Source organism: Mixophyes fleayi, chromosome 1, assembly GCF_038048845.1.
Source record: "Mixophyes fleayi isolate aMixFle1 chromosome 1, aMixFle1.hap1, whole genome shotgun sequence".
In the NCBI taxonomy this organism is placed as follows: Eukaryota; Metazoa; Chordata; class Amphibia; order Anura; family Limnodynastidae; genus Mixophyes; species Mixophyes fleayi.
In genome coordinates this window covers 362,896,297-362,919,642 of record NC_134402.1, presented here as the reverse complement: position 1 = coordinate 362,919,642, position 23,346 = coordinate 362,896,297, and the positions used below count along the sequence as shown (strand labels likewise).

Here is a 23,346-nt window from a genome sequence, read left to right as displayed (position 1 = left end):
ATCCGTCTATTTTATCCTCTCCATCTTTGTGTTGCTGTCATTTATCGCTCCTTAGGTTCCTTTCATTTTATAGCACTGCCCTTTCAATTGCCATACAAACAATCTTCAAATCTCTAATATCCACCGAGTCTTCTAACCCACGTCGCCACTTTGTCACCTTCAACTCACTTCTCTGCCCACCTGCACCTCCTCCTCCTTCCTCCCTCACTACCAATGATTTTGCCACCTATTTGACACGATATTTCCTCATGCCAAATTCTACTCCATCAACTAACTCTACCCACCTTTACCTACACTCCCCAGTCCACCCTTAATTCATTCTCTCCAGTAACTGAAGACAAAGTCTCTGCACTTCTCTTATCATCTCACTCTACAACCTGTCCCCACGACCCTATTCCCTCCCAACTTCTCCGCTCCCTCTCCTCCACTGCATGTCCTTCACTAACTCACTTCTTCAACCTGTCTCTCTCCAAAGACACATTTCCATTCTCCTTTAAACATACGCTCATCTCACCTATTCTAAAGAAGCCATCTCTCGATCCAGCCTCTCTCTCCAAATATCGCTTTATTTCTCTCCTCCCCTTTGCCTCCAAACTACTTGAGTGATTAGTGTGCAAACCCCTGTCTCACTTTCTTTCCTCTCATTCCATTCTCGACTCTCTGCAATCAGGCTTCTGCCCCCAACATTCTACTGAAACTGCTCTCACAAAAGTGACCAATGATCTACTTACTGCAAATTCTAAGGGTAATTTCTCCGTACTCATTCTCCTGGACCTCTCTACTGCTTTTGATACTGTTGATCACCCTCTTCTTGGGTTGGGTACGGGTGAGCGATGACCACCATGCCGACATCTGTGATTCCTACATAAAAAAGCCGAAGGGAGAAGAAGACGAATGAAATACAAGCAGACTTACCTGAAAAACGTCGAGGGAGATTTCCGAGGCACAGGGTGACAGGCGGCGATTCCGACTGGAGACCTGTCCGGCACTGCAGTGTGACGTGGGCGCAACTTACTTCAATGGTAATTTAAAGCGTCAATGTCTGGATCCCACAGGATAAATGGCTTAACACTTAGCCTGTTTTTAAATGTAGGAACAGCGGCATGGCGAAATAGCGGGCGATCGTACCGCCCTGGCCGCCTAACAATGTCTCATTCAGAGACATTGTGAGTGTGGGTACCTGGCCACAATGTGCCCCCAGAGCCTGGTGCCCTAGGCAGCTGCCTAATGGTGATGCCGGCCCTGTATTTACTATTACAACCAGTAGCGACTGCATGTCTACACCTCACTCTCTCGCACCCAATTGATCATCACACATTTCCAGCAGACAGATCTGTAAATAAACTCTTAAGGTTTGTGCAGTAAAATCACAGCAACTTCAATTTAAATTTCCTCTTTCACTCTGTTCAACCCTCTAGAAGTAACTGAGCACAAAATTGCAGCAAATGTCCTACAAACATGCTATCACTTCTAAAAAATAGCAGCTGAACACAGGATATAAAATCACAGACCAATCACATGCATTTGATATGCATTTTTACTACAGATTTACTTCTGTTACAAAACACATGTCAACTGCCAGTGGGTATTCAGCCTAAAGCTGTAGTTTCTCTCTATCCGGAGGCTCTAATCAAGGAACTGTAGGCAGGCTCTCCAATATGCTAGACAGAAGGGTGGAGGGAGATGACTACCTGGCTCAGGAGGGGCTTCAGCTGTTGCCAGTGGCAGAACTATAGTGGGCTAGGGGCCTAAAGGAGAGGGGTGCTGAATGTCAGGTTGCCACCACCTTTCACGCCCCTTCTATTCTATTAGGCCCCTGTTCTTATATACGCATGCTCCCGTCCGATGCATGGCCTGACAACGCTTGCTCAGAAGATGCCCTGCTCTGTTCTCCTGATAGTGGAGAGGGTGCCCTGGACGAGAGAATGGCATTGCCTGGCTCATACCTAAATTTTTCTATGGGGCCCGATGATTATAAATATTAACATTTATTTATATAGCACCAGTGTATTCCATAACGCTTTACGATTGCAAACAAATAGTAATAAAATTAGACTGTGTATTACGGGCAAACAGAGAGGACAATAGTTAAAGTTAAGTGCTATATATTCAGGCGCGGGCTGGGAGAGGGAAGCCCGGGGGGGCATCTCATGAAAAGGGATGCGGCCGCGTCATTGATGATGCGGCCGCATCCCCTGTCATGTGATGCGGCCGCATCTGATGTCATCAGATGCGACCGCGGGGGAAAGTGGTGTATTTTGCATCCGGTGGGCGGCCGGCCGGCCTATCCCCCGGCCCGAGTAGCGGTCTGACCGTGCAGCCCGGGGGGGCACTGCCCCCTGCCCCCCGGGCCAGCCCGCCCCTGTATATATTGCATATGGTTCCAGCTAGATTGCAAGGATACAAAGTGCTGCACTGTTCTGTCTGTGGCAGTTGCACACAATGTACGTGTCCTTAGTGGCAGACCATGAACCCCCCCAATATCCCTCCTAATGGACTGATGCTCTAGTTCAGCACTCTGTGTAGCTAGTCTTTTAATTGCTTGCATTACGCAGTGTTACCGCCTCCACTACCCACCCACTTTCAGCCAGAGACTTGTGCTCTAATTTGCCTCGTAGAAGGCACAGTCCTGAATGCATGAAAAACTCATATTCAATTTAATTCATAATAAAAGTACATACAAGGCAATTATTTGCCCTATTCCTTCTTGAACCCATAACAGTGAGATGGTATTTCCTGGCTATAATTACAAGTTATGATATTGCTGAAAGATATGAGTCAACATTTATAACATTTATACCGTCAAATTAAATCTCTTTCCCAACCCTTTGAAGTCACACTTGTTTTCTGACAAAGCCCCATGCATTGGTATGCTACCAGATAATTAGTGTATACAAAGTACTACATAGCATACAGGTGTCTGCTTACTCTATGCATTATTGCACTCACAAGCATAGACAGATGCAGGCTGGGCTGGGGGGCAGGGGACCATCTGCCCCCCAGGCCGCACCCATAATGGGATCCTTGGGCTAGGTCACTGGGCCACCTGCATTATTTTTCCTTATAGACTGCTTAGACATGTCTTGCCCCCCGGGCTAAAATTTTGCCAGCCCTCCCCTGATAGATAAACTGAGCTAAGTATACATGAATTACATTTATTTACAAGTTACATGAATTCATAGTAATCTACACTCTGGGATAGACAATGTCATAACTAGTCATTTTGGTGCCCTGGGCGAGACAGGGCACCGGCGCCCCCCATCTAAGTGGGAGTGGCATTTGACAAGTGGGTGTGGCAAACATAATGTGTTGGTGTGGCTAGCACTTTACTGAAAGAATTCATATATATATATATATATATATATATATACACATACATACATACACACAGTGGTGGGATTCCAATAAATTGAGAGAGATCTGTAGCCCTTTACAATTGTTAATTTATAAAGCAGCAAAGATGCTAAAAACAAGCTTAAAGAGATCATGAAATAATGGTTTGTGATCGCTGATGTGAATACTGAAAACAAAACACTGAGGTGCAGTTTGGGAGGTATTCCAATAATCCAGGAGTGTCCAGGACATTTCAGGAGACTGGGCAATTATGGGGTTGTTTTTATGGAAGGGTAGAGGGGTTAGAACAGTGTTGGCTAACCTGTGACACTCCAGGTGTTGTGGTGTTGTGAAACTACAAGTCCCAGCATACCCTTCCAGCAATAAGCTGCTATATATTGGCAAAGCATGCTGGGACTTGTAGTTTCACAACATTTGGGGGTAAATGTATCAAGCTGCGAGTTTGCAACTCCAGCGATTTTCTCAGGAGAGTTGAAACTCGCCGATGTATGAAGCTGAGTTTTCATACAAAATCGCCAGAGTTCTGCTTCTGTCAAAATCGCTACTTGCAAAATCGCCAGAGATCAAACTCACCACTGTTTGCCACTGCAATCACATATTACAGTATTTAGCGCTTACGCAATTAACGTAGCGCATTGCGCATGCGCTACGCTACTTGCGTAACCTGTATTTACTGTATTACAGGTTACGCAAGTAGCGTAGCGCATGCGCAATGCGCTACGTTAATTGCGTAAGCGCTAAATACTGTAATATGTGATTTCCCCAATAGCGTGGGACAATACCATAATACAGTACTTAGCTCTTACGCAAACAGTGTAAGAGCATTGCGAAACGGACCTCCTACTAGGTAGGAGGTGTTTGCGGCGGCTCCTGGCTTTTATTTTTTTTTACTTCAATCAAGACTAAAGAATCGGGAAATTACAAATATGGGCCCCTTCTGGGTGAAGTGTTCCAGTTGACACAGATTCGTTTATGGAGGTACAAATGGCTGGGACTGGGGCAAGCCGGCAAGATGGATGTACAAATAATAAGGGACATTGGATCAAGAAAGAAGACATCATGGGTATTTGGTTTTTTTTATTTTTAATAAATAGTTGTGGTTTAAAAGAGGGTGGTTAGTGTCTTTATTGTGGGTTTTATTATTTTTAATAAATATGTGTGGTTTGTATGAGGGTGTTGTTGTTTTGTTAACTTTTTTCTTTGTGGAACTACAGGGCCCAGCAAGCCAGGAATGTCAGGGCATGTTGGCACTTGTGGTTCTCCAAGTGCCAACATGCCCTGGCTGCCGTGGGTATGCTGGTGTTTGTAGTTATACAAGCACCAGCATGGCCACACTGTTTTTGGCAACCTGGCTGGCTGGGACTTGTAGTTCCACAAACAAAATTGGTGTCAGGTTTTTTTTTTTAACCATTTAGCGCCGTATTACCCTACTACCCACAGCCCAGGGGTAATAGGAAGAGCCCTAGTGCTATCAGCACTGGGCTGGTTCTTTCTAGGGGGGGTCCACTCGTTTTTTTCAGCGGACCCCACTCCCTAGGGAATCCAGCCCAGCGCTGAACAGTCTAGGGTTGGTTAGTCATTATGGCAGGGGGACCCCTGCCGCGCGTCCCCCTGCTATAGTGCCGCCAACCCTGGCTGGTTTGCCTAGTGCTGGTAAAGTGAAAATCGGGGGGACCCCACGCAAAATTTTCCCCCGATTTTCACGGGACCAGCACTAGTCAGGCAGCACTAGGGTTAAGCATAAATAGCGGGGGGACCTCAAGCTTTTTTTTTTTTTTTTTTTTAAACTTTTATCTGTTCTTTAACATTTTAACAGCTGCCGGAGCTCTGGCAGCTGTATGACAGGTCAGTGTAACAGTGATGTGTTTACAACTCACTGTTACAACACAGGAGAGTTTGCCAAACACAGGAGAGTTAGCTAAACTCGGGAGTGTTTACATTGCTCAAAATCGCCAGAGATGACCAGCGATTTTGAACATCAGTGTCAAAATCGCAGCTTGATACATTTCCAGTTTTTTTTAAAAAAAAAATTTCCGCGATTTCAACACGCTGGCAAACTCGCAGTTTGATACATTTACCCCTTGGAGTGTCACAGGTTAGCCAACTCTGGGTTCCCTCTTTTTGTGTGAGTGTGCAATATTTAACCAGATTTGCAGCAGGCTACGGTTGGGAGGTAGGTGAATGATGAGTTAATAAAGTTGTGTAATAAAACTTGCTTTGCATTAAGTGTGTCCAGGTTATGTCAGTGGTAATTATGGGAGTAGACAAACAAATCCCAGAAAAAATGGATCAGGGTAGAGCATTAGACTTGTGCAAACACACAGTAAAGTACATTGTACTATACAGACATTCTAATAAAAATACACACAAAGGACCTGAGACATTAAGGAAAGTAAGGCAAAAAAATGAGTAAGTTTTCTCCTGGACAAAACCTTGTTACAATGCAAGGGGTACAAATAATTTTTTTCTATTTTGCACATAAGTTAAATACTGCCTGTTTTTTCATGTAGCACACAAATACTTGATAGCTTATTTGTACACTGAAATTTAAAGCTGATCTAGGACATGCCTTACCCCAACTATAAATCTGTCCCCACATTTTAAATGTATCTCCCCTTCCAATGCAGCATGGTTTTGCCAAGGTGCAAAGTTACTCCTTTTTTATTTTTGGCTTTGCTCTCCTTAATGACTCAGACCCAACTACAGTAACGTAGCTTTTGAAGGCTGTAATCTGACCCTCCTTGTGTCTGCTTCTTCCTCTTCCATCCGATGCATTTGCAGAACTGAAGGCAATAGAGGTGGTTTCACATTCTAATTTAATGGGTAAGCTTTGCATTGCGATTTTATATCACAGCAGTCCTGTGATATTCTATCATGTAAAACCTCCTCTGTCTCTGCCAACACTGAAACACACAGAGCCAGATAATTTATTGTGTTGTCTTCAACCCTTTCAAAAAACAATTTTACATTTAGCAATTGGCACACCACTTTTACTAGCAGCAAATACATTTATATTTGCAGTTTGTAATATCATTTTTTACCAATATAGGGCCTGAGTCACTAAGGCGAGTAAGGCAAAAAAGGAGTAAATGTTCTCTGGGACAAACCATGTTACAATGCAAGGGGTACAAATTAGTTTATTATTTTACACATAGGTTAAATACTGACTGTCTTTTCATCTAGCACACAAATACTTGATAGGTTTATTTTAACACTGAAATTTTAATTTATTCTATAACATGCCCTCTCCCAACTATAAATCTTTCTCCACATTTTAAATTTTACCTCCCCCCTCCAATGCAACATGGTTTTGTCCAGGTGCAATATTACTCCTTTTTTATGCTTTGCTCTCCTTAATGACTCGGGCCCATAATCCCTAAATATCGTTGTTTATTGAATGTAATTTATATTGTATAGCAAATAATGCTTGTCTGAATTTACTTGTTAGCTGGCAGTATTTATTTAAATAGCTATTTGTGTATGATGCATTTAATTAGATGTTGGTGTATAACCACTATGTCTGGTGGTATGTAATGCTGATCTTAGGACCAGAAAATAAATGTCACTACTAATGTCTGCCGTTAAGGGTCTAGTCACAGATATGTGGACATGCAGAACATGTAATTATACGTAAATGTGCCTATTTTATCCACTTATCCCATTCATAGGTGCATCATTCCATTTTCCTGGTTTGGGAAGTACCTCAAATGCTCAGCATGACCTTTTGCGAGACTGCACATGCACATGGAAATGCACTTATGTCGAGTCTCCCGTTTAAGCTATTCGAGATATCCTGGACCTTGACGTTGCAGAGAGTACTAAGACTACTAGTAGGCATGTTGGGTTCAGAAAGAAACGGTGACCTTGAGGTGAAATTGAACCCATAACAACTCCCCCTCACAGATATGAGAGCCTTTATTATCCTTAGGTCCTGCCTCAGATCGCCTGACATGCCCTTGTACTCTCAATTAAACCAACAACGGGTCCCCTGTCTAGTAAACAGATGTCAGTCTAAATGTAACACTGACATGTTTAACTTGCTTCTATATGAATTAATTTCATATATCCAACTTGTAGCGCCACTATCCCATTCTATCTAGTATTTCTTGACTTTTTCTTGAGTGAATGCCAGGCATGAATAATCCCCACCATTCCTAAAACAGCAGCTGTACGGATCGTACTGTATGTTATGTAGTTTGCATAAGATCACTAAAACTAAAATGCTAGTTTTTTAAAGGAAGCTCATAGACTACACACTAGTATATGTAATGCGTGCTGGTTAGATTATGGGTGTAGCATGTGCAATTTGTATCAGTGGTCTCTCCTGTGCTCACTGTGAACACTTGTCTTGCATGGCCATGTTTAGGTGTTTTTCACAACGGTCAAGGCACCTTTTGCCTTCATCCTCCAAAACTAAGGACACCTGGATGTACAGGAGATGAAGTAGGTGTGGCTAGAACAACCTGTAGCCAATCAAAGCATTAGAATGTTAACAGCCACAGAGAGTATTTCATCCCAGCCTCTCCTGTGTGATCATGTGTAGCCAGATTTCAAGTGGTAGTATTTAGGTCAATATGTAGCCTATCTGAGCATCTAAACCAAGTATAGGCAACCTGATAGACTTCAGGGGCCTCATGATGTGGCCCTCTAACCATTTAATCAAAGATACACCTATATGTAATAATAACATATAAGCAGGCATTTTAAATAGGTGTTACAAGCTATAACAAACAAATCTGTCAGTAAAGTAGGATGAAGCTGGGGACCGCAGGTGAAGGCTCGGAGGGCTGCATAGGGCTGTCTGATTCCCATCATTGGTCTAAACATGAACAATAGTAAGTAGACACTGCTGTCAGACTGGTACAGCAAGACTGCACATTAAGCTGTAAAAAATATTTTTTTCATGATGAGTCATATTTCTAGTTTAGTACCTATTATATACTGTATTAAAAGATACATGTATATGCATCTAGTTATTATTAACTCCTTAAAGACGGCCACCTTTTAATGCCAGGCAGACATGGGTCTTAAACTTATGTGCCTTTGTTTTACAGTGCACAGGAATGGCAGTCACACGCTACTAAGTGCAGCTGCAATGACACTCCAGAGAGACGGATGCCAACTGTTATTAATGGTTCCTGATCGCTCGATCGTTTCTGCAGAGCGTTCCATAGAACGCTGAGCTTTGTATACCGCATGCGGTACATCCACATCGTTCATCCTCATGGTGATCAAGAATGTGATTAACAATCTGTTTGATTTAGCCTTAAATGAAGCTGGTATGTCAGTTCCAGTTAGATCAAGCAAACAGTTGCTATAAACATGAAAATATGGGGTCTATTTATCATAGGAGGATAGGGAATGACAGTAAGTATCATTTTGTATCACAGCATACTGCCGTGGTACAAAATGTACTGCCGCTGGTATTTTCCAAGTCAGGGCGAATCCCCCTCCTAAAGTAACTAAAACAGTAAAAATAGCAAGTAAACCCTGTGTGACTACTGCTGTTTTCTCTGGATTTTGGCTCATTACAGCTTAATAAATAGACCCCTATTTATATTTGACGTTACTCCCCATGTCTATTCTGACCTAAGGGAAATTGAAAAAAAATAAAAAATAGAAATTTAAATTTTTTAACTTGTACCCCCTAAAATAGAAAAATATTAGAAAAAAAATAAACATAACGGGTATCAAACTAAACGGGAAAACTAAGTGAATGCATTTAGGGGTCTATTTAATATTGGTGCTCAGTGGGCTGCATACTGCAGCCATACAAAATGTGCTGTTGCTTGAATTTCTCAAACCAAGGCTCATTGGTGACCCCTATCTAAAATAGGTAAACGTCCTTCACCGGCAGCCTGACGCTGCCAGTGAATGGAGGCTCTGACCCCAGTGGCTAATGTGCATGTGTGGCTAAGGTACGCATGCACACTGTGATGGGACACAAACAGAGACTTCTCCAACGGTGATAGAGTCCATAGGACTCCAATAACAAGGCTAACGCCATCTTAAGATAACTGTTTTTAATTGTTTTCTCAGGCTAGCAGTGAAAACCAAAGCTTTTCACTGCTAACTTTTCACCACTTGTTAAATTTGGTTCAGCGTTCGATGATTAAGGGCATGACAATTCTCTGATATCTCCTGCGTTAACCCATTGATAAACTAAAAGAACAGATTATGTGGCACATTTATCATTTATCGGGGAAAGTGAGAAATACTTATCAATCCTTATCGCATGGATAAGGATTGATGTATTTCTCAAATTTATGAAAAATGGATCACAGAACAGCAGTTCCGAAAAACTGCTGTTTCTGTGTTAAAAAAAACCATACTCACCACTGCCTCTTCGGTCGCGCTGGCTCCGGATCTCCTCCTCTTCGGTGTACTTTCTCTTCTTCATGTTACTGCGCATGTGCCGTCCGGAGAGCTTGAGGCTGTGACAGGGAGGGATCACAAGATCACTCCCTGCGCATGCGCTGTCCAGCTCTGCTCTCCGGAGCAGAGCTGGACATAACGAAGAACAGAAGTTTTAGCAGCATTTCCTATGATGTACGCGTACATTGACACAACAAGTTCCCGAAAAAAAGATTTTTTCGGGACTTGTTAGATTGCGGCCAGGAGCAGTCACCATTCTGTTGAATGGTGACTGCTCGCAAAAACGATCAGGAGTGCAAAGCAGCAGATATCCATGATATCTGCTGCGATGCACCATAAAAAAATTTGCGGAGTGCACATCGTGGCCTAATTTACACGGTAAGTGCACGATAGTGCACTACCATGCTTTCTTAAATATACCCCAAAATAACAGGCAGATTAGAGTAAAAAGAGGTTGTGTAGAAGAGACCACATGTCTATGATATGTAGGAGCAGATAGTAGTAAAGAAGAGTGTAGAGGAGGCCACAGAAACAGCGCTATAGGACCTCAGAAAGAAAACATCCACCTTCGCTTATCCAGAGTGTAGTCTTTGAGCCACAGAAACTATTGAATTGTACCAGTTTAAGTAAAAGGAGACAAAACGATCAGGAGTGCAAAGCAGCAGATATCTATGAAATCTGCTGCGATGCACCTTTAATAAATTTGCGGAGAGCACATCATGGCCTAATTTACACAGTAAGTGCACGATAGTGCACTACCGTGCTTTCTTAAATATACCCCTAAATGGCCATTCTCTGGAGAAAACAGACAGATTTTTGGCTCATCGCAGCTTCGTAAAGAGACCCCTAACTTTTATAAGTTTAGCAAAAGAAAGCCCTATATGTCTGTAATAAAACAACATAAAAGTAACTCTGATACCCTGACAAATAAAAAAAAGTCATTTTTTAACCCTTGCATAAGCAAACGGATAAAATATTTAATGAAACTAAACAGTAAGGGTTAACAGCAACATAAATGAGTTCATCACAATAACTATTTAACTATTATTACCAATTGTGTGTGTATATATATATATATATATATATATATAAGATCTGGTAACTTCATAATCTATCACTGCCTTTTTACTTTAGTGCTGCAATGTTTTTTTTTTTTTTTACAAAGCAACAGATTGCTAGTCCCGCATGACCCCACATCCTGACAATGTTGCACAGGCGACACAAATGAAAAATACGCCCTGATAACTTGTTCAGCCTGATTCACCCTCGGTATACAGTCCTAGATCAGACAACGCGTATCCTAGGGCTAGCTGGCAGGTATCAGCATGTAGCAGAGTCTCTTCCCATGTTCCCCTCCCGGTACCTAGAGGTTGCAGGACTGCATTCTCTGGGTCATGTCAGAGGAGGCAGGTGTGTGTCAGTAGAGGCAGGCAAGGCTTAACACGGCAGGCACTGGGACCCAAGGGATGTTATCTCTCTCTGCTAATTAGTACTGCAAGCTTCCTGGACACAAACCTATAGAATATAAGACAGAGAGGAGCTGCACTTCTGTACTGCTGGATAGCGACACACAAACTGCACCAGGGGCTCTGTACTGCTGATTGGTGACATAGAGGAGCTGCACCAGGGGCATCTCTACTGCAGGATAGTATACAGAGGAACTGCACAGGGCTATAACTGGACAGTGACAGACACAGAACTACATCTGGGACGTCTGCATGCTGCAGGGTACTGCATAGAGGTCCTGCTCCCAAAAGTAACACAGATAGGAACCGCACCGGGTACTTCCACTCTGCGGGGGAATCGGAGGTCTTCGTGCTCGTATTGCTGGGGAGTCCGGCAGGAGCTGACTACTTCTGGGCAGAGGAAAAACCCCTCCTCGGCAATCTGTAGGTCATCATCCCATACCCGATCCTCTCGACTGGACCACACTATGGGACTGTCACAGTCTCGGTCTCGGGTGACCCAGGAACTAATGGATAAGACTGGCTGTAAGTACCACAAATGCTCTTGCTGGCATGTGTCCACACATCCTTATCAGTACATGGGCAGCAGCACATACCGGGGCAGTGTGTAATGCTGCACTTTCTGCTGGCAGTCACTTGTACACTGTCCCCGATGTGTGAGATTGTTACATCTGATGCTCAGGTCCAGTTTATGGCTGGGTACACACTACATAATGTTCCGTTCATTGTGTTCTCTACAATGATTTTACCAACAACTGAAAAAAAAAGTCCCGATTAGCATCTGATTCATATGTACACACTATACATATTTTAGAATATTTACCCTCAGATCTGTGCTCTTCAACTTTCATAACTGTAGGCTGAAAATATCATGATTCTGTAAACTCTGTGGAGATCCTGATGGTGATTGTATATACAGTGCAGGAGTGGAACAATATTGGAATGAGATTTTATAGGGGCACATTTATCAATATTCACATAAAGTGAAAAGTAGTTTTCAATCCTTATCGCAATGATAAGGATTGAACTATTTCTCACATTTATGTACAACCCTGCACAGAAACAGCAGTTACGAAAAACTGCTGTTTCTGTGATGTAAAAAAAACATACTTACCCCCTTCTTCGGAAGCGCTGTCTCTGGGTCTTCTCCTCGTTCTTTTCATTCTTCAATTGCGCATGTCCAGTTCCAAGAACTGGACATGCGCACAAAGATCCCCTCTCTGTCTCTGCAACTATCGTTGCAGAGAGAGCGCTCAGCGCTGAGTGACAGGGAGGGATCATGTGATCCCTCCACACATGCGCTGTCCAGCTCTGCTCTTCGGAGCAGAGCTGACAGCATTGGATTTCTTCAATTCTGATAATGTACGCCAGCTTGTTAGATTGCGGCCGGAGCAGTCACCAGCTTGCAAAAACGATAAGGAGTACAAAGCAGCAGATATCCATGATATCTGCTGCGATGCACCTTTAATAAATTTGAGTAGGAAACATTGTGGACTAATTTACACGGTAAGTGCACGATAGTGCACTACCGTTATTTCTTAAATATACCCCATAGTTCTACAGAACAGTGATCGGTACTTTGGAACAACTATTCATATTTAAGTATACAAACTAATGCGGTATTGGCCCGAATAGTCGTTTATCACTCGATTGACCCAATAGTTGGCTGAATAACCTGTAGTTTGTACCCAGCCTATGCCATGTAGGATGCGTATGAGTTCTGTGGTGACCAAGGAGGTTACATAATTACATTGCATTTATAGCTGGATTTCTTGGTAGCTTTGCTTTCTTTGTAGTGCCTTACAAAATGTGCACTCCCTTAAAATAATCCTTTTAATATAAACTTTATATATATAGAGACATTCATTGGTGTGATATAAAAAAACATTCGGGATAATTGTAAATTCACATTTGGAAATTTGATTCTGTGATACTTAAGATAACTTGCAGGATAATGTATGTAATAGGAGGTAGATATGTCTTTCAATGTAGTGTTTAATAGGTGAGAGGGGGGGGGGGAGTCATTTAGTGAGAAGTGGGAGGAGTTGAGGAGCGGGAGGAGCTAGTTGGTGAGTGGGGGAAGAGTTAGTTGGTGAGAGGATGAGAAGGTGTCAGTTGGCGAGAGGAGAATGAAATGGGAGTGGGAGGAGGAAAGAGTTGATGAAAGGTAGTGATGGAGTCACTTGGAAAGGGGGGTGGAGTTAGTTGGTAAGGGGGGTGGAGTTAGTTGAGGGGGGTGATGAGTTAGTGAAGAGAAACAGGGAAGAAGATTGACCGACAGGTAAAGTAGGAACGCAGGGGAGAGATGTAAAAGTTGGGAGGTAGGTCCTGTTCACTGCTTCGCACGTTCTCCCAATTCCCCAACTTCAATAGATGGCCGTGTATATCAGTTGGTCAGTATATTAACAGTGGTTTGTTACTCAGCAAAGCAGCAGTTGTCTCTCAATCAGTGAAGACGTAAAGGATTCAATCCTTAGCGATGTGCAGTGTAGTCCCTCCGGAAGGTTTGTGAAGGCGCTCCGCTTCGATACAACGTTACAAATATTTCCTTGCGCCCAATAGAGGTGGGCCGAAAAATCTGCGATGTTAAGTTACCGTAGCACCTAGAAATGTGCACAGCCAGACATTGCGGTAATGTCCGACGGCACATCGCCAAGAATTGAATCCACCCCAAAGACTAAAGACAAAGTAACAGGCAGATTAGAGTAAAAAGAGGTTGTGTAGAAGAGACCACATGTCTATGATATGTAGGAGCAGATAGTAGTAAAGAAGAGTGTAGAGAGGCCACAGAAACAGCGCTATAGGACCACAGAAAAAACCATTCACCTTCGCTTATCCAGAGTGTAGTCTTTGAGCCACAGAAACTATTGAATTGTACCAGTTTAAGTAAAAGGAGACAAAGTAACCACGCCAGATAGCCAATTCTGGATTTCCTGGACATATTATTATTATTGTTATTGTTTATTTGTTAGGCGCCACACGGTTTTCGCAGCGCCGTACACAGTACAAACAGTAGACTATACAGGGTGAAATAGTAAAAAACAATAAAAACAAAGTACTAATACTTCAGAAACTCCGGGCAGGCAAATGCAGTAAAGACGGAGCGGAAGAACAGGTATGGAGACAAGAGGGGAGAGGGGCCCTGCTCATACGAGCTTACATCCTAAGGGAGGGTAATCAAAATCAGGAACAAAAGGGAGCCAGTGAAGCAAGGGGGAGATAAAAGAGGGGCCAGGGGAGAACGAGCAGAGGAGATGAGGGGTTAAGTGGACATAACCACAAATGCCTCAGTGCAGCACTGGTGCAAGCCCTGACAGTGCCCTAGAAAGCTACACCCATACCACGTGCCAATTCTTACCTAAGCAGGTGGGTGATGAGGGCAGTATTCTCTGGTGGTGAGGGCAGTATTCTCTGGTGATGAGGGCAGTATTCTCTGGTGGTGAGGGCAGTATCCTCTGGGGGTGAGGGCAGTATTCTCTGGTGGTGAGGGCAGTGTTCTCTGGTGGTGAGGGCAGTGTTCTCTGGTGGTGAGGGCAGTATTCTCTGGTGGTGAGGGCACTATCCTCTGGGGGTGAGGGCAGTATCCTCTGGGGGTGAGGGCAGTATTCTCTGGTGATGAGGGCAGTATCCTCTGGGGGTGAGGGCAGTATTCTGTGGTGGTGAGGGCAGTATTCTCTGGTGGTGAGGGCAGTATTCTCTGGTGATGAGGGCAGTATTCTCTGGTGGTGAGGGCAGTATTCTCTGGTGGTGAGGGCAATATTCTCTGGTGGTGAGGGCAGTGTTCTCTGGTGATGAGGGCAGTGTTCTCTGGTGATGAGGGCAGTATTCTCTGGTGATGAGGGCAGTATTCTCTGGTGGTGAGGGCAGTATTCTCTGGTGGTGAGGGCAGTATTCTCTGGTGGTGAGGGCAGTGTTCTCTGGTGGTGAGGGCAGTATTCTCTGGTGGTGAGGGCAGTATTCTCTGGTGGTGAGGGCAGTATTCTCTGGTGATGAGGGCAGTATTCTCTGGTGGTGAGGGCAGTATTCTCTGGTGGTGAGGGCAGTATTCTCTGGTGGTGAGGGCAGTATTCTCTGCTCTTCAGACTGGAAGAGTGGCACTTGGCTGTGACATCATAGCTACATATTAACCAAATATAGTTTTAAGCAGGAGGTGTCAGAAAAGTTACCTGAAATAGTATATAGCAAAGTAAGTTACAGTTAGCTGTTCTGATAATTAACCTTAATTTATTGTTTGTTTCTCATCATTATTCTATTGAAGTTCATTTATTATTTACTTGTGGTCTGTTCCACCAATTGTCCCCTACAACAAAAGTTATTTCCAGTTCAGTTCATTGGGTTCTGGTTGTGGTCAATGTCTCCTCACAGTCAGCAGCATTCCCTTTCTGAAGATAAAATCAGGGCGGCATCCTCAGGCCTCTAGCTGTCTATACATTGGGGACATCACATCTGAAAGCTTAGATATCCCTGGGAACTTCACATAAAGGAAAAACTTGGGTATAAGGTTGAATAACTTCCCTTTTAATCAAAGACTTTTCTAGACCAGTACTGTAGAGGATTGTTATGTACAATCTGTGCTTGGAATATACAATTTATTCTGTGGTATAAAATATTGATAACAAACAGGTAATTTATACACAGGGTTATTTAATGTAGTGTATAATGGTGTCAGATAGGGGTGGGCTGGACTCAGGGGCATCTGCCTCCCTGGTTGAAACACTTTTGTCCAGGACTACCTGGTGCCACATAATTCATTCCTGCGGCTGATGTCAGTAAAGCAGCAGAAGTTGCTATCTGGATTGCTATCATAGATCTGGGGTCTGATCACCAACAGAGACTGATTGGGTGGATCTGCATTATAAAGCCACCATAGGCCTGTATTGTGAGAACACAAGAGATGTTAGGGGTCTGCACTGTATCACCACCAGATATCTAGGGGCCAGCATTGTAAAGCCATCAGAGATTTAGGTCTGCATTTTATAGGCGGTCAGGTTTGGCATTTAATAGTAGTCATTAGTATGCACATACTCGTCAACATTTTCAACCTCCCCTGGCGAGATCTCGATGGGGAGGTTAAGTGTGAGGACGGAAGGAGGTGGGAAATGACTAATTGCTTCACTTTGGACCATAAATCGCTTCATGGAGGCTTCCAAACTGCCACTAGGAAGAGAGCAGATCTGGGAGATTGACCTGTCTGTCCGTCCGTCCGTCCGTCCGTCCGTCCCGTCCCGTCCCCGTCCCCCCCCCGGTGTCCGGGAGACCTCCCTGGAATTCGAGAGTCTCCCGGACAATATAAGTATGAATTATTGTTTGACTAGTGATCGTTATAATGCTCTCTGTGTTTTACAGAGATCATTCAAATGCTTTCTGTATTATACATTGGTTATAAAGATGCTCTCTATATTGTTTATTAAGACGCTCTGTGTAGTGTATAGAGGGCCCTAGATTGTTCACCGTATTGTATATTGCTCTCTCTTTTTGTACAGATGTTACTGGAATGCTCTATGTATTGCATTTCGGCCTCTAGTTTGTTCTGTGAATTGCATAGAGATAGCTATAATGATCAATGAATTATATATCAGTCACTGAAATGCTTTGTGTACTTTATATAGAATTGTCTGTGCATTGAATAGTGGTTGGATGGGGCTGGTAGCTGTTGTATTTGATCATAGCTCTTTAAAATGACAATTATTCTAATATTTAATTGGCTTTATATCTAACCACACCCGCACATTATTTTGGTCACACCCAATTTTTCATTGCAGGTAGAAGAGCCTGGGCCACTATCCCAGGCTAAAAGTTGCCAGCACTCCCCTGGTGTCAGATGTTGTCTAACTAGAATAGCAACTATCCAAAGGGCTATGTAAAATGATATTCAACAAAGTAAACCTTCCAATACTACTTTTTTATAAGTTCATTTTTACTAATTGTGCGCTGACAAAGTGTAATATGTTGTTATTGTGAATCTTGAAATGACCAACATGTTTAGTATAACTGTGAAAATAAAATACATAATTATAATTATACCTGTGTCTAGCAAAATATAATGAGACACCTTAAAGCCTTGAGTTACTGGTATGTTCAATAAATACTTACAGTGAACTCTTAACTTGTCGCATCAGTTGGTATAGAGGAGCCGCATAGACTAGTATAGAGAAACAGTTAGTTGATATTTACTAATTTTCACTGCTACTTTTGCTTTAAAAAAGATTAATTATTATTCATTATTATTTTAATTATTCAATTACAGTTGAATATTAGGCTTTGTTTGCTATACATATACCATACTTGCCAACATCTTCGATTTGCCTACCGGGAGATCCTGGAGGGGAGATCACGCTGCTAAGTCCAGGGAGGCGTGGTGCATGAATCACACCAATAATCCACACCTCTCGCTTCCAAAAACCACAATTTTCAGCCTATAACTGAGGTGACCAGGATGACACGATTCACTGTGAATCGCGTCATTAAGTCCCACCAGCCATCCACTTCACTAGAGAAGTGGACAGATACGGGAGGTTGCACTGCTCTCTCAGGAGTCCGGGAGATCTCCTAGATATTCAGGAGTCTCCCGGACATTCCGGATGAATAGGCAACTATGACATATTCATTTGGAATTGTCAGGCCCACATCATATAAAAAAAGAAAAGGGGCAAGTGTTGAGTATTGAAGCACTCCAGCCTTTAACAATCTCTATAATAGTTAAACCCAAAATCTTTTTTAGGTAATATTAAAATATAGTTGTTGACCTGAATTGTATAGGCGAATTATATAAAAATATAGTAATATTTTAATTTGACCTAATTAAGTGTTTGGTTTTAACTATTATAGTGATTGTTAAAGGCTGGAGTGCTTCAATACTCAACTCTTGCTCCTTTTCTTTTTTCATATGTGAATTATATGTTGAATGAATCACCCCTTCACAATACAGTAATAGTGAGGAAGGTCATAACCTGGTGCGGAGCCAACCGTTTTTCATATAGGCCAACATCATACCCGGTTAGTCTAGTTGTCTGTGTGTTAGGCAGAGTGGAAATATTGGTGGGACAACCAGACGTTAGTCCTGGTTCCCCCACAAATTAATCTGCCCTCCTACGTGTAGTATTTAAAATGAAGTGTTGTAAATACTTTTTTTTATTCCTCTTCCAAAACGGTGGAACAGGGCCCAAATTTTTAAAGAAACTAATACAACTGCTAGAATACCTGCTGAATCCGTCTGCTCCCTATTCTCTGCATACATAACTTTTATCATTTTAAAGAGACTGCCAGCAAGGATCACACAGATATATAGTTAAATATCAAAACCAGTAATGATTTCAGGAGCAAACGACTTCTAAAGATATATTGGTAGGTTAAAATCTAATGCTGACAGATCCACTTTAGATTTTGGGGCTTAAAGCAAAGCTGCTGTCATTAATTCATAGTGACTCATTAAACTATGCAAATCATGTACACATGGTGGAAACGGACGTTTGAGTGCTGAATTCATGAGAATTTATTTCACTGGAAAGTAGTGACATACTGAGACATAAGGCACGTCATTCCTCATGCCTCTCAATGTAATATTATATATGTGTATATCCCTATTGATTGCATGCTTACCATTGGGAATATGGCACCTCCAGCACATTTCTAAGAGGCATATTTAGTATTAATCACATTTGCAACACAGTGTATTTCAGTCCTTATCGCTAAGAAGAAATATCATGACTATCTATTAAAAATCTTCCATCTCAGGATGGCGGTGTTCTTAGAATAAGAATAAGCCCAAATCTGGGATTTCACTTCTACTGCGCATGACTGAATCCGCTAGCGGGTCACTGATCTGGCGTAGCCGTACATTAACTTTTCCTACTCTGGGCCAGTATCGCCGAGTCAGCTGAATATCGCTGAGCTGCCTTGGCGAGATGTTAATAATAAATTAAGGTGAAGAAAAACAATTAAACTGGGTAGTACACAGAGTATAGAGGGCAATAAGCTATATAAGTATTTTCTTACATTTAGTTATATTGTTGACCATAACTATTTTAAGACAAAGCTTTTTGATTAACCTTTCCTTTTGGAGGTTTTTGATAATGGGCTATCAAAGTATAGCAAGTTTAATAATCATAGATGTCTACTCTCCCAGTATGCCCAGGAGACTCCCGAATCATGGAGAGGACTCCCGGAACTCTGTTATAACAGCTCACCGCTACAATTCAGGAGGAGTGCAGAGCCGCCAGACTGGTAGCAGTCATCATTGGAACATGGCTATTAACTATTCCTGGTTGTGTTTAACATACAGGAAGGTCCGAGAGTTTATATTTAGGTTGAGGAACCCTTTTAGGAAGCATAAAGTGAAAATAAATAGTGCTAATATACTGGGTAATTTTTGTTCTTTATCCTTCACATCGCTCAGTGTTTGAAGCCCAATTGATGGGCTCATTAAGAGGACAACAATTGTTATATTAAAGTATGTTCTGTATGCAGTACTTAAGAAAATAAACATACGTTGGGTGAAGAACCATTTTCATGAATATTGCTTTTTACTTTAAGTGCTTTGTAGCAAATTTTGTCAAATCTTGTCTCTCCCCCTAATTTTATATTTTTAATGCATTGTGCTGTTTCTATTTAGTTTGTTTTGTTTGTTGACTACATGGCCGCTCACCTTTCCCAGTGCCATCATTACTTTATCAACTGCTAAATAGAAAAAGTTGGTAGACACATAAAAGTATAGGATGGTGCTTACAAAGCGCACCCTCAGCTCAGCAGGAAACGCTCAGCACAGATGCACACCTACTGTCTGTTTTCAGGAGACTCCTCCACAAGCTTGAAGAGCACCTAAATATACAGAGAGCTGGAAAAAGAACAGACACACTGAAAAAAAACATCAAAATACTAACTTCCTCCCACTTAGACCCACCCCTTGCACTAAATAAAATGTATAGAGGCAAATCTATGTGACCCAGTACAGCCCCTGAGACATCAGGCGATTAGGTATTTTATTTATATTATGTATTTATGTTGCAGCGATAGTACCTTGAGGATTTGAAGCAGTCATGTATAGTGTGTTAGATAATATGTGTCCAAGGTAATTCTCATTAAACAAACGAGTATTTATCAATAATTTATTATGTGAACAATAGAGTGTGAGCTGCGGGGGAGGGGGGCAGTCACTTGATGGCTGATCATGTTAACATGGAGGAAAGAGACACTAGGGAACGACTGTTTGGAAACTAATTTGTAGCTGACACAATATGCTACCAATCTTGTTTACCCCTTTGGTGTAGGGCAGACTGTTTGATACTGTACATCCAATACTGAACACGCTTCTAGCAATGTCTTTCATCTAGCCGTTAATTGACCTTTCAGAACTATAAATTTCCTGTTAAAGTGTTGCTGCTTTTGGAGTTTAATCCATTGACATGTCCTGACCTCTGCTATCTTCTATATAGAACCAGATCTCAACTACTGCAACAAAATAAGTTCTCTGTTTCCTATGTACAGTCTGTTTTCTACAAGTACAGTATATTGCCGCATAGCTGGATGTAATTATTGACCAGGGCGGTATATGAGTTATAAAACAAAATCTGTGGACCTCATGGCTTGTTGGGCTTCTTGATTGTACATTACATCCAGTGTTTATCTAGAAAGAATACAAACATTTTTTACTGTACTCTAACCATAATCATTTGCAGCACATCACAGTCCCTGATTGACTTGTAGACTCAGAAACTGGAATATGCATTGAGCAGCCACTTTCTTGCATTTTACAATCCATATAAACTCCTTGCTCAAGCCATCTAAATTATTTTTCACCATTAATTGTTACACTTGTGTCCCCAGAGATCCATTTGCTGTAACACTGCATGTAAAATGTATGTCTCAGACCAGCTGTTTTGTTGGTTCTCTATAAATGTGAAGTTTGTTTAAGTTTTTTGTGTCACAGTCGCTTTCACCCGTTCATCATCATTTATTTATATTGCCCCATCACTGTATCCCACTTTAATCCAGGCAGTTGGACATGGTAAAGTCCAAACACATGGGGCCTGATTCATTAAAGATCTTAACTGAAGAAACTTCTTATTTCAGTCTCCTGGACAAAACCATGTTACAATGCAAGGGGTGCAAATTAGTATTCTGTTTTGCACATAAGTTAAATACTGACTGTTTTTTCATGTAGCACACACATACTTGATAGCTTATTTGTACACTGAAATTTAAAGTTGACATTTGTGTGCTACATGAAAAAACAGTCAGTATTTAACTTATGTGCAAAACAGAATACTAATTTGCACCCCTTTGATTGTAACATGGTTTTGTCCAGGAGACTGAAATAAGAAGTTTCTTAAGTTAAGATCCTTAATGAATCAGGCTCATGAACGTATAAAGAAGAGTTAAAGAAATAGGAAAGAGGAGAGATATGATGTAATGGGGATTTTCCATTTCAAAGAAGCCGACACAAAGCATTAGAAGGAAGAAGCAGGTGTTTGGAGGATGCATCCACACAGATTATACCACAGGCTCTGTTACTGTTCCTCTATTAGCTGATATTGTAGGGTACACAGAGTGTAGGAATATGTAGTGTGTGGGTGCACAGTAACATAGGTCTGTCCTCTCTTCTACTTGCCCTTTGTGGTTTGCTTGGGTCATCTGTGACAGCCCTCCCGTGTATTCTTTCATAAACTGATGTGGAACAGTATATACAATGTATCATTCCCCCTCTTGTTTGCCTTTGAAACATACTTTCTATTCCCCATGTGTTACATTTGTCATCTGTGAATCTAGAAATGGATAAGAATTCTCCATTGAAGAAACAAGCCGTATTCTACTCTGTGAATGATGAATAGTAAATGAAACACAAGCGATAGAAAGTATTCTTAAGTACAAAGTGTAGAAACTGAATGAGGAAATCCCTGCCATACATAACTTACTAGCTATTTTTCAAATGGTATTAATAAAAGGGAATGTCAATCTCTTTCCTTGTACCTTCTAAATTAATGTTGAACAGGAGAAAAGGAAAAGTGTTATATTTAAGCTCTATGGAGGGAATTCAGTTGTCTGCGGAGAGCCTCCGGAATATTTGCGCGACACGCCGCCGCGATGTAACAGATTTTTCTTTGTACCCCATAGAAGCGCGAGGAGAATTCTGCGTTGTTGGGGTACCGCCGAAAAAATGTGCATAGCTGCGATGTTCTGTGGCTAATTGGATTCCCCCCCTCTTAGAGAGAAAAAAGAGTAAGCATGTCTGTTGAGGCACACCAGGCCTGTGGGGTATAGTATTATTATTATTATTATTATTATTATTATTATTATTATAATAATAATAATAAGATAACTGATGCTATTCTGGCTGTAAGTGTCTGTTGATGTTTGAAAAAAAGGACGCTTGTTTGTGCTGATTTATATATGTTGCCTTTTTTTTCATATGTTAACAGGATACTTGTTTACTCTCCCAGAGTAAAGCATCTCTCCCAAGAGATGCACGAAGTTCTGGAATCATCCTGTACTCCTGGCAGAGTAGGCCGGCATCCTGGTTATTGCTCCACTTTAGTCTGATGTGTGTGTGTGTGGGGAGGGGGGGAGTTGTGGCATTGATGACGTGATTCCATGCAAATAGCATCATCATGATCCTACCCCCTGCTGCTCGATGATGCAAATCACAATAATTCAATTATTAAAATATAATAATTATAAATGAATGATTTAAGCATTCCATGATCAGTATTCATGAGACTTTGGTTCCTACTGATAAGCTGCAATTTCATGAATATTGGTGCAGTCCACAAAACAGCTCTCTAGGTTTTATTTAGTGTAAGTGCACTTTTTGTCAACATATTGGGGGGAATTAAATTGCCCGCGTTACGAAAGTAACACGAGCTGCTCTTTATTACCGTTAATATGGTAATAGTGCGCATTATTACTGCTAGTAGAGTAATGTTTAACTCTCATAGCCGCGAGCAGAAATCCGGGTTAAAGTTACTGTATTGTAACTGTAATAAAGCACAGGCTGCGTTACTTTTGGCAGTAATGCGGCCAATTGCATTCCCCCCACTGTGTTACATTAGCTGGCGGCACAGATCTGGTAGTTCCATTTAGTCTTTTATGAAAAACTTGACAGCTGTTGTATTTTCCATTATAAGTGGATTGGAATTTAATTGTTCAGAGTGAAATA

The 23,346-nt window shown here is 41.8% G+C and overlaps 1 protein-coding gene across 1 annotated transcript in view; it reads left to right on the top strand.

Annotated features, from left to right (window-relative positions):
* Nucleotides 1-10,988: 10,988 nt before the first annotated feature.
* Nucleotides 10,989-23,346, top strand: part of TESC (tescalcin) — a 61,193-nt gene continuing 48,835 nt past the window's right edge. The window contains exon 1 of the mRNA XM_075178515.1: nucleotides 10,989-11,720. Within this exon, the coding sequence (XP_075034616.1) occupies nucleotides 11,663-11,720 (58 nt within the window). The 5' untranslated portion in view covers nucleotides 10,989-11,662. The remainder of the gene's footprint in view (nucleotides 11,721-23,346) is intronic.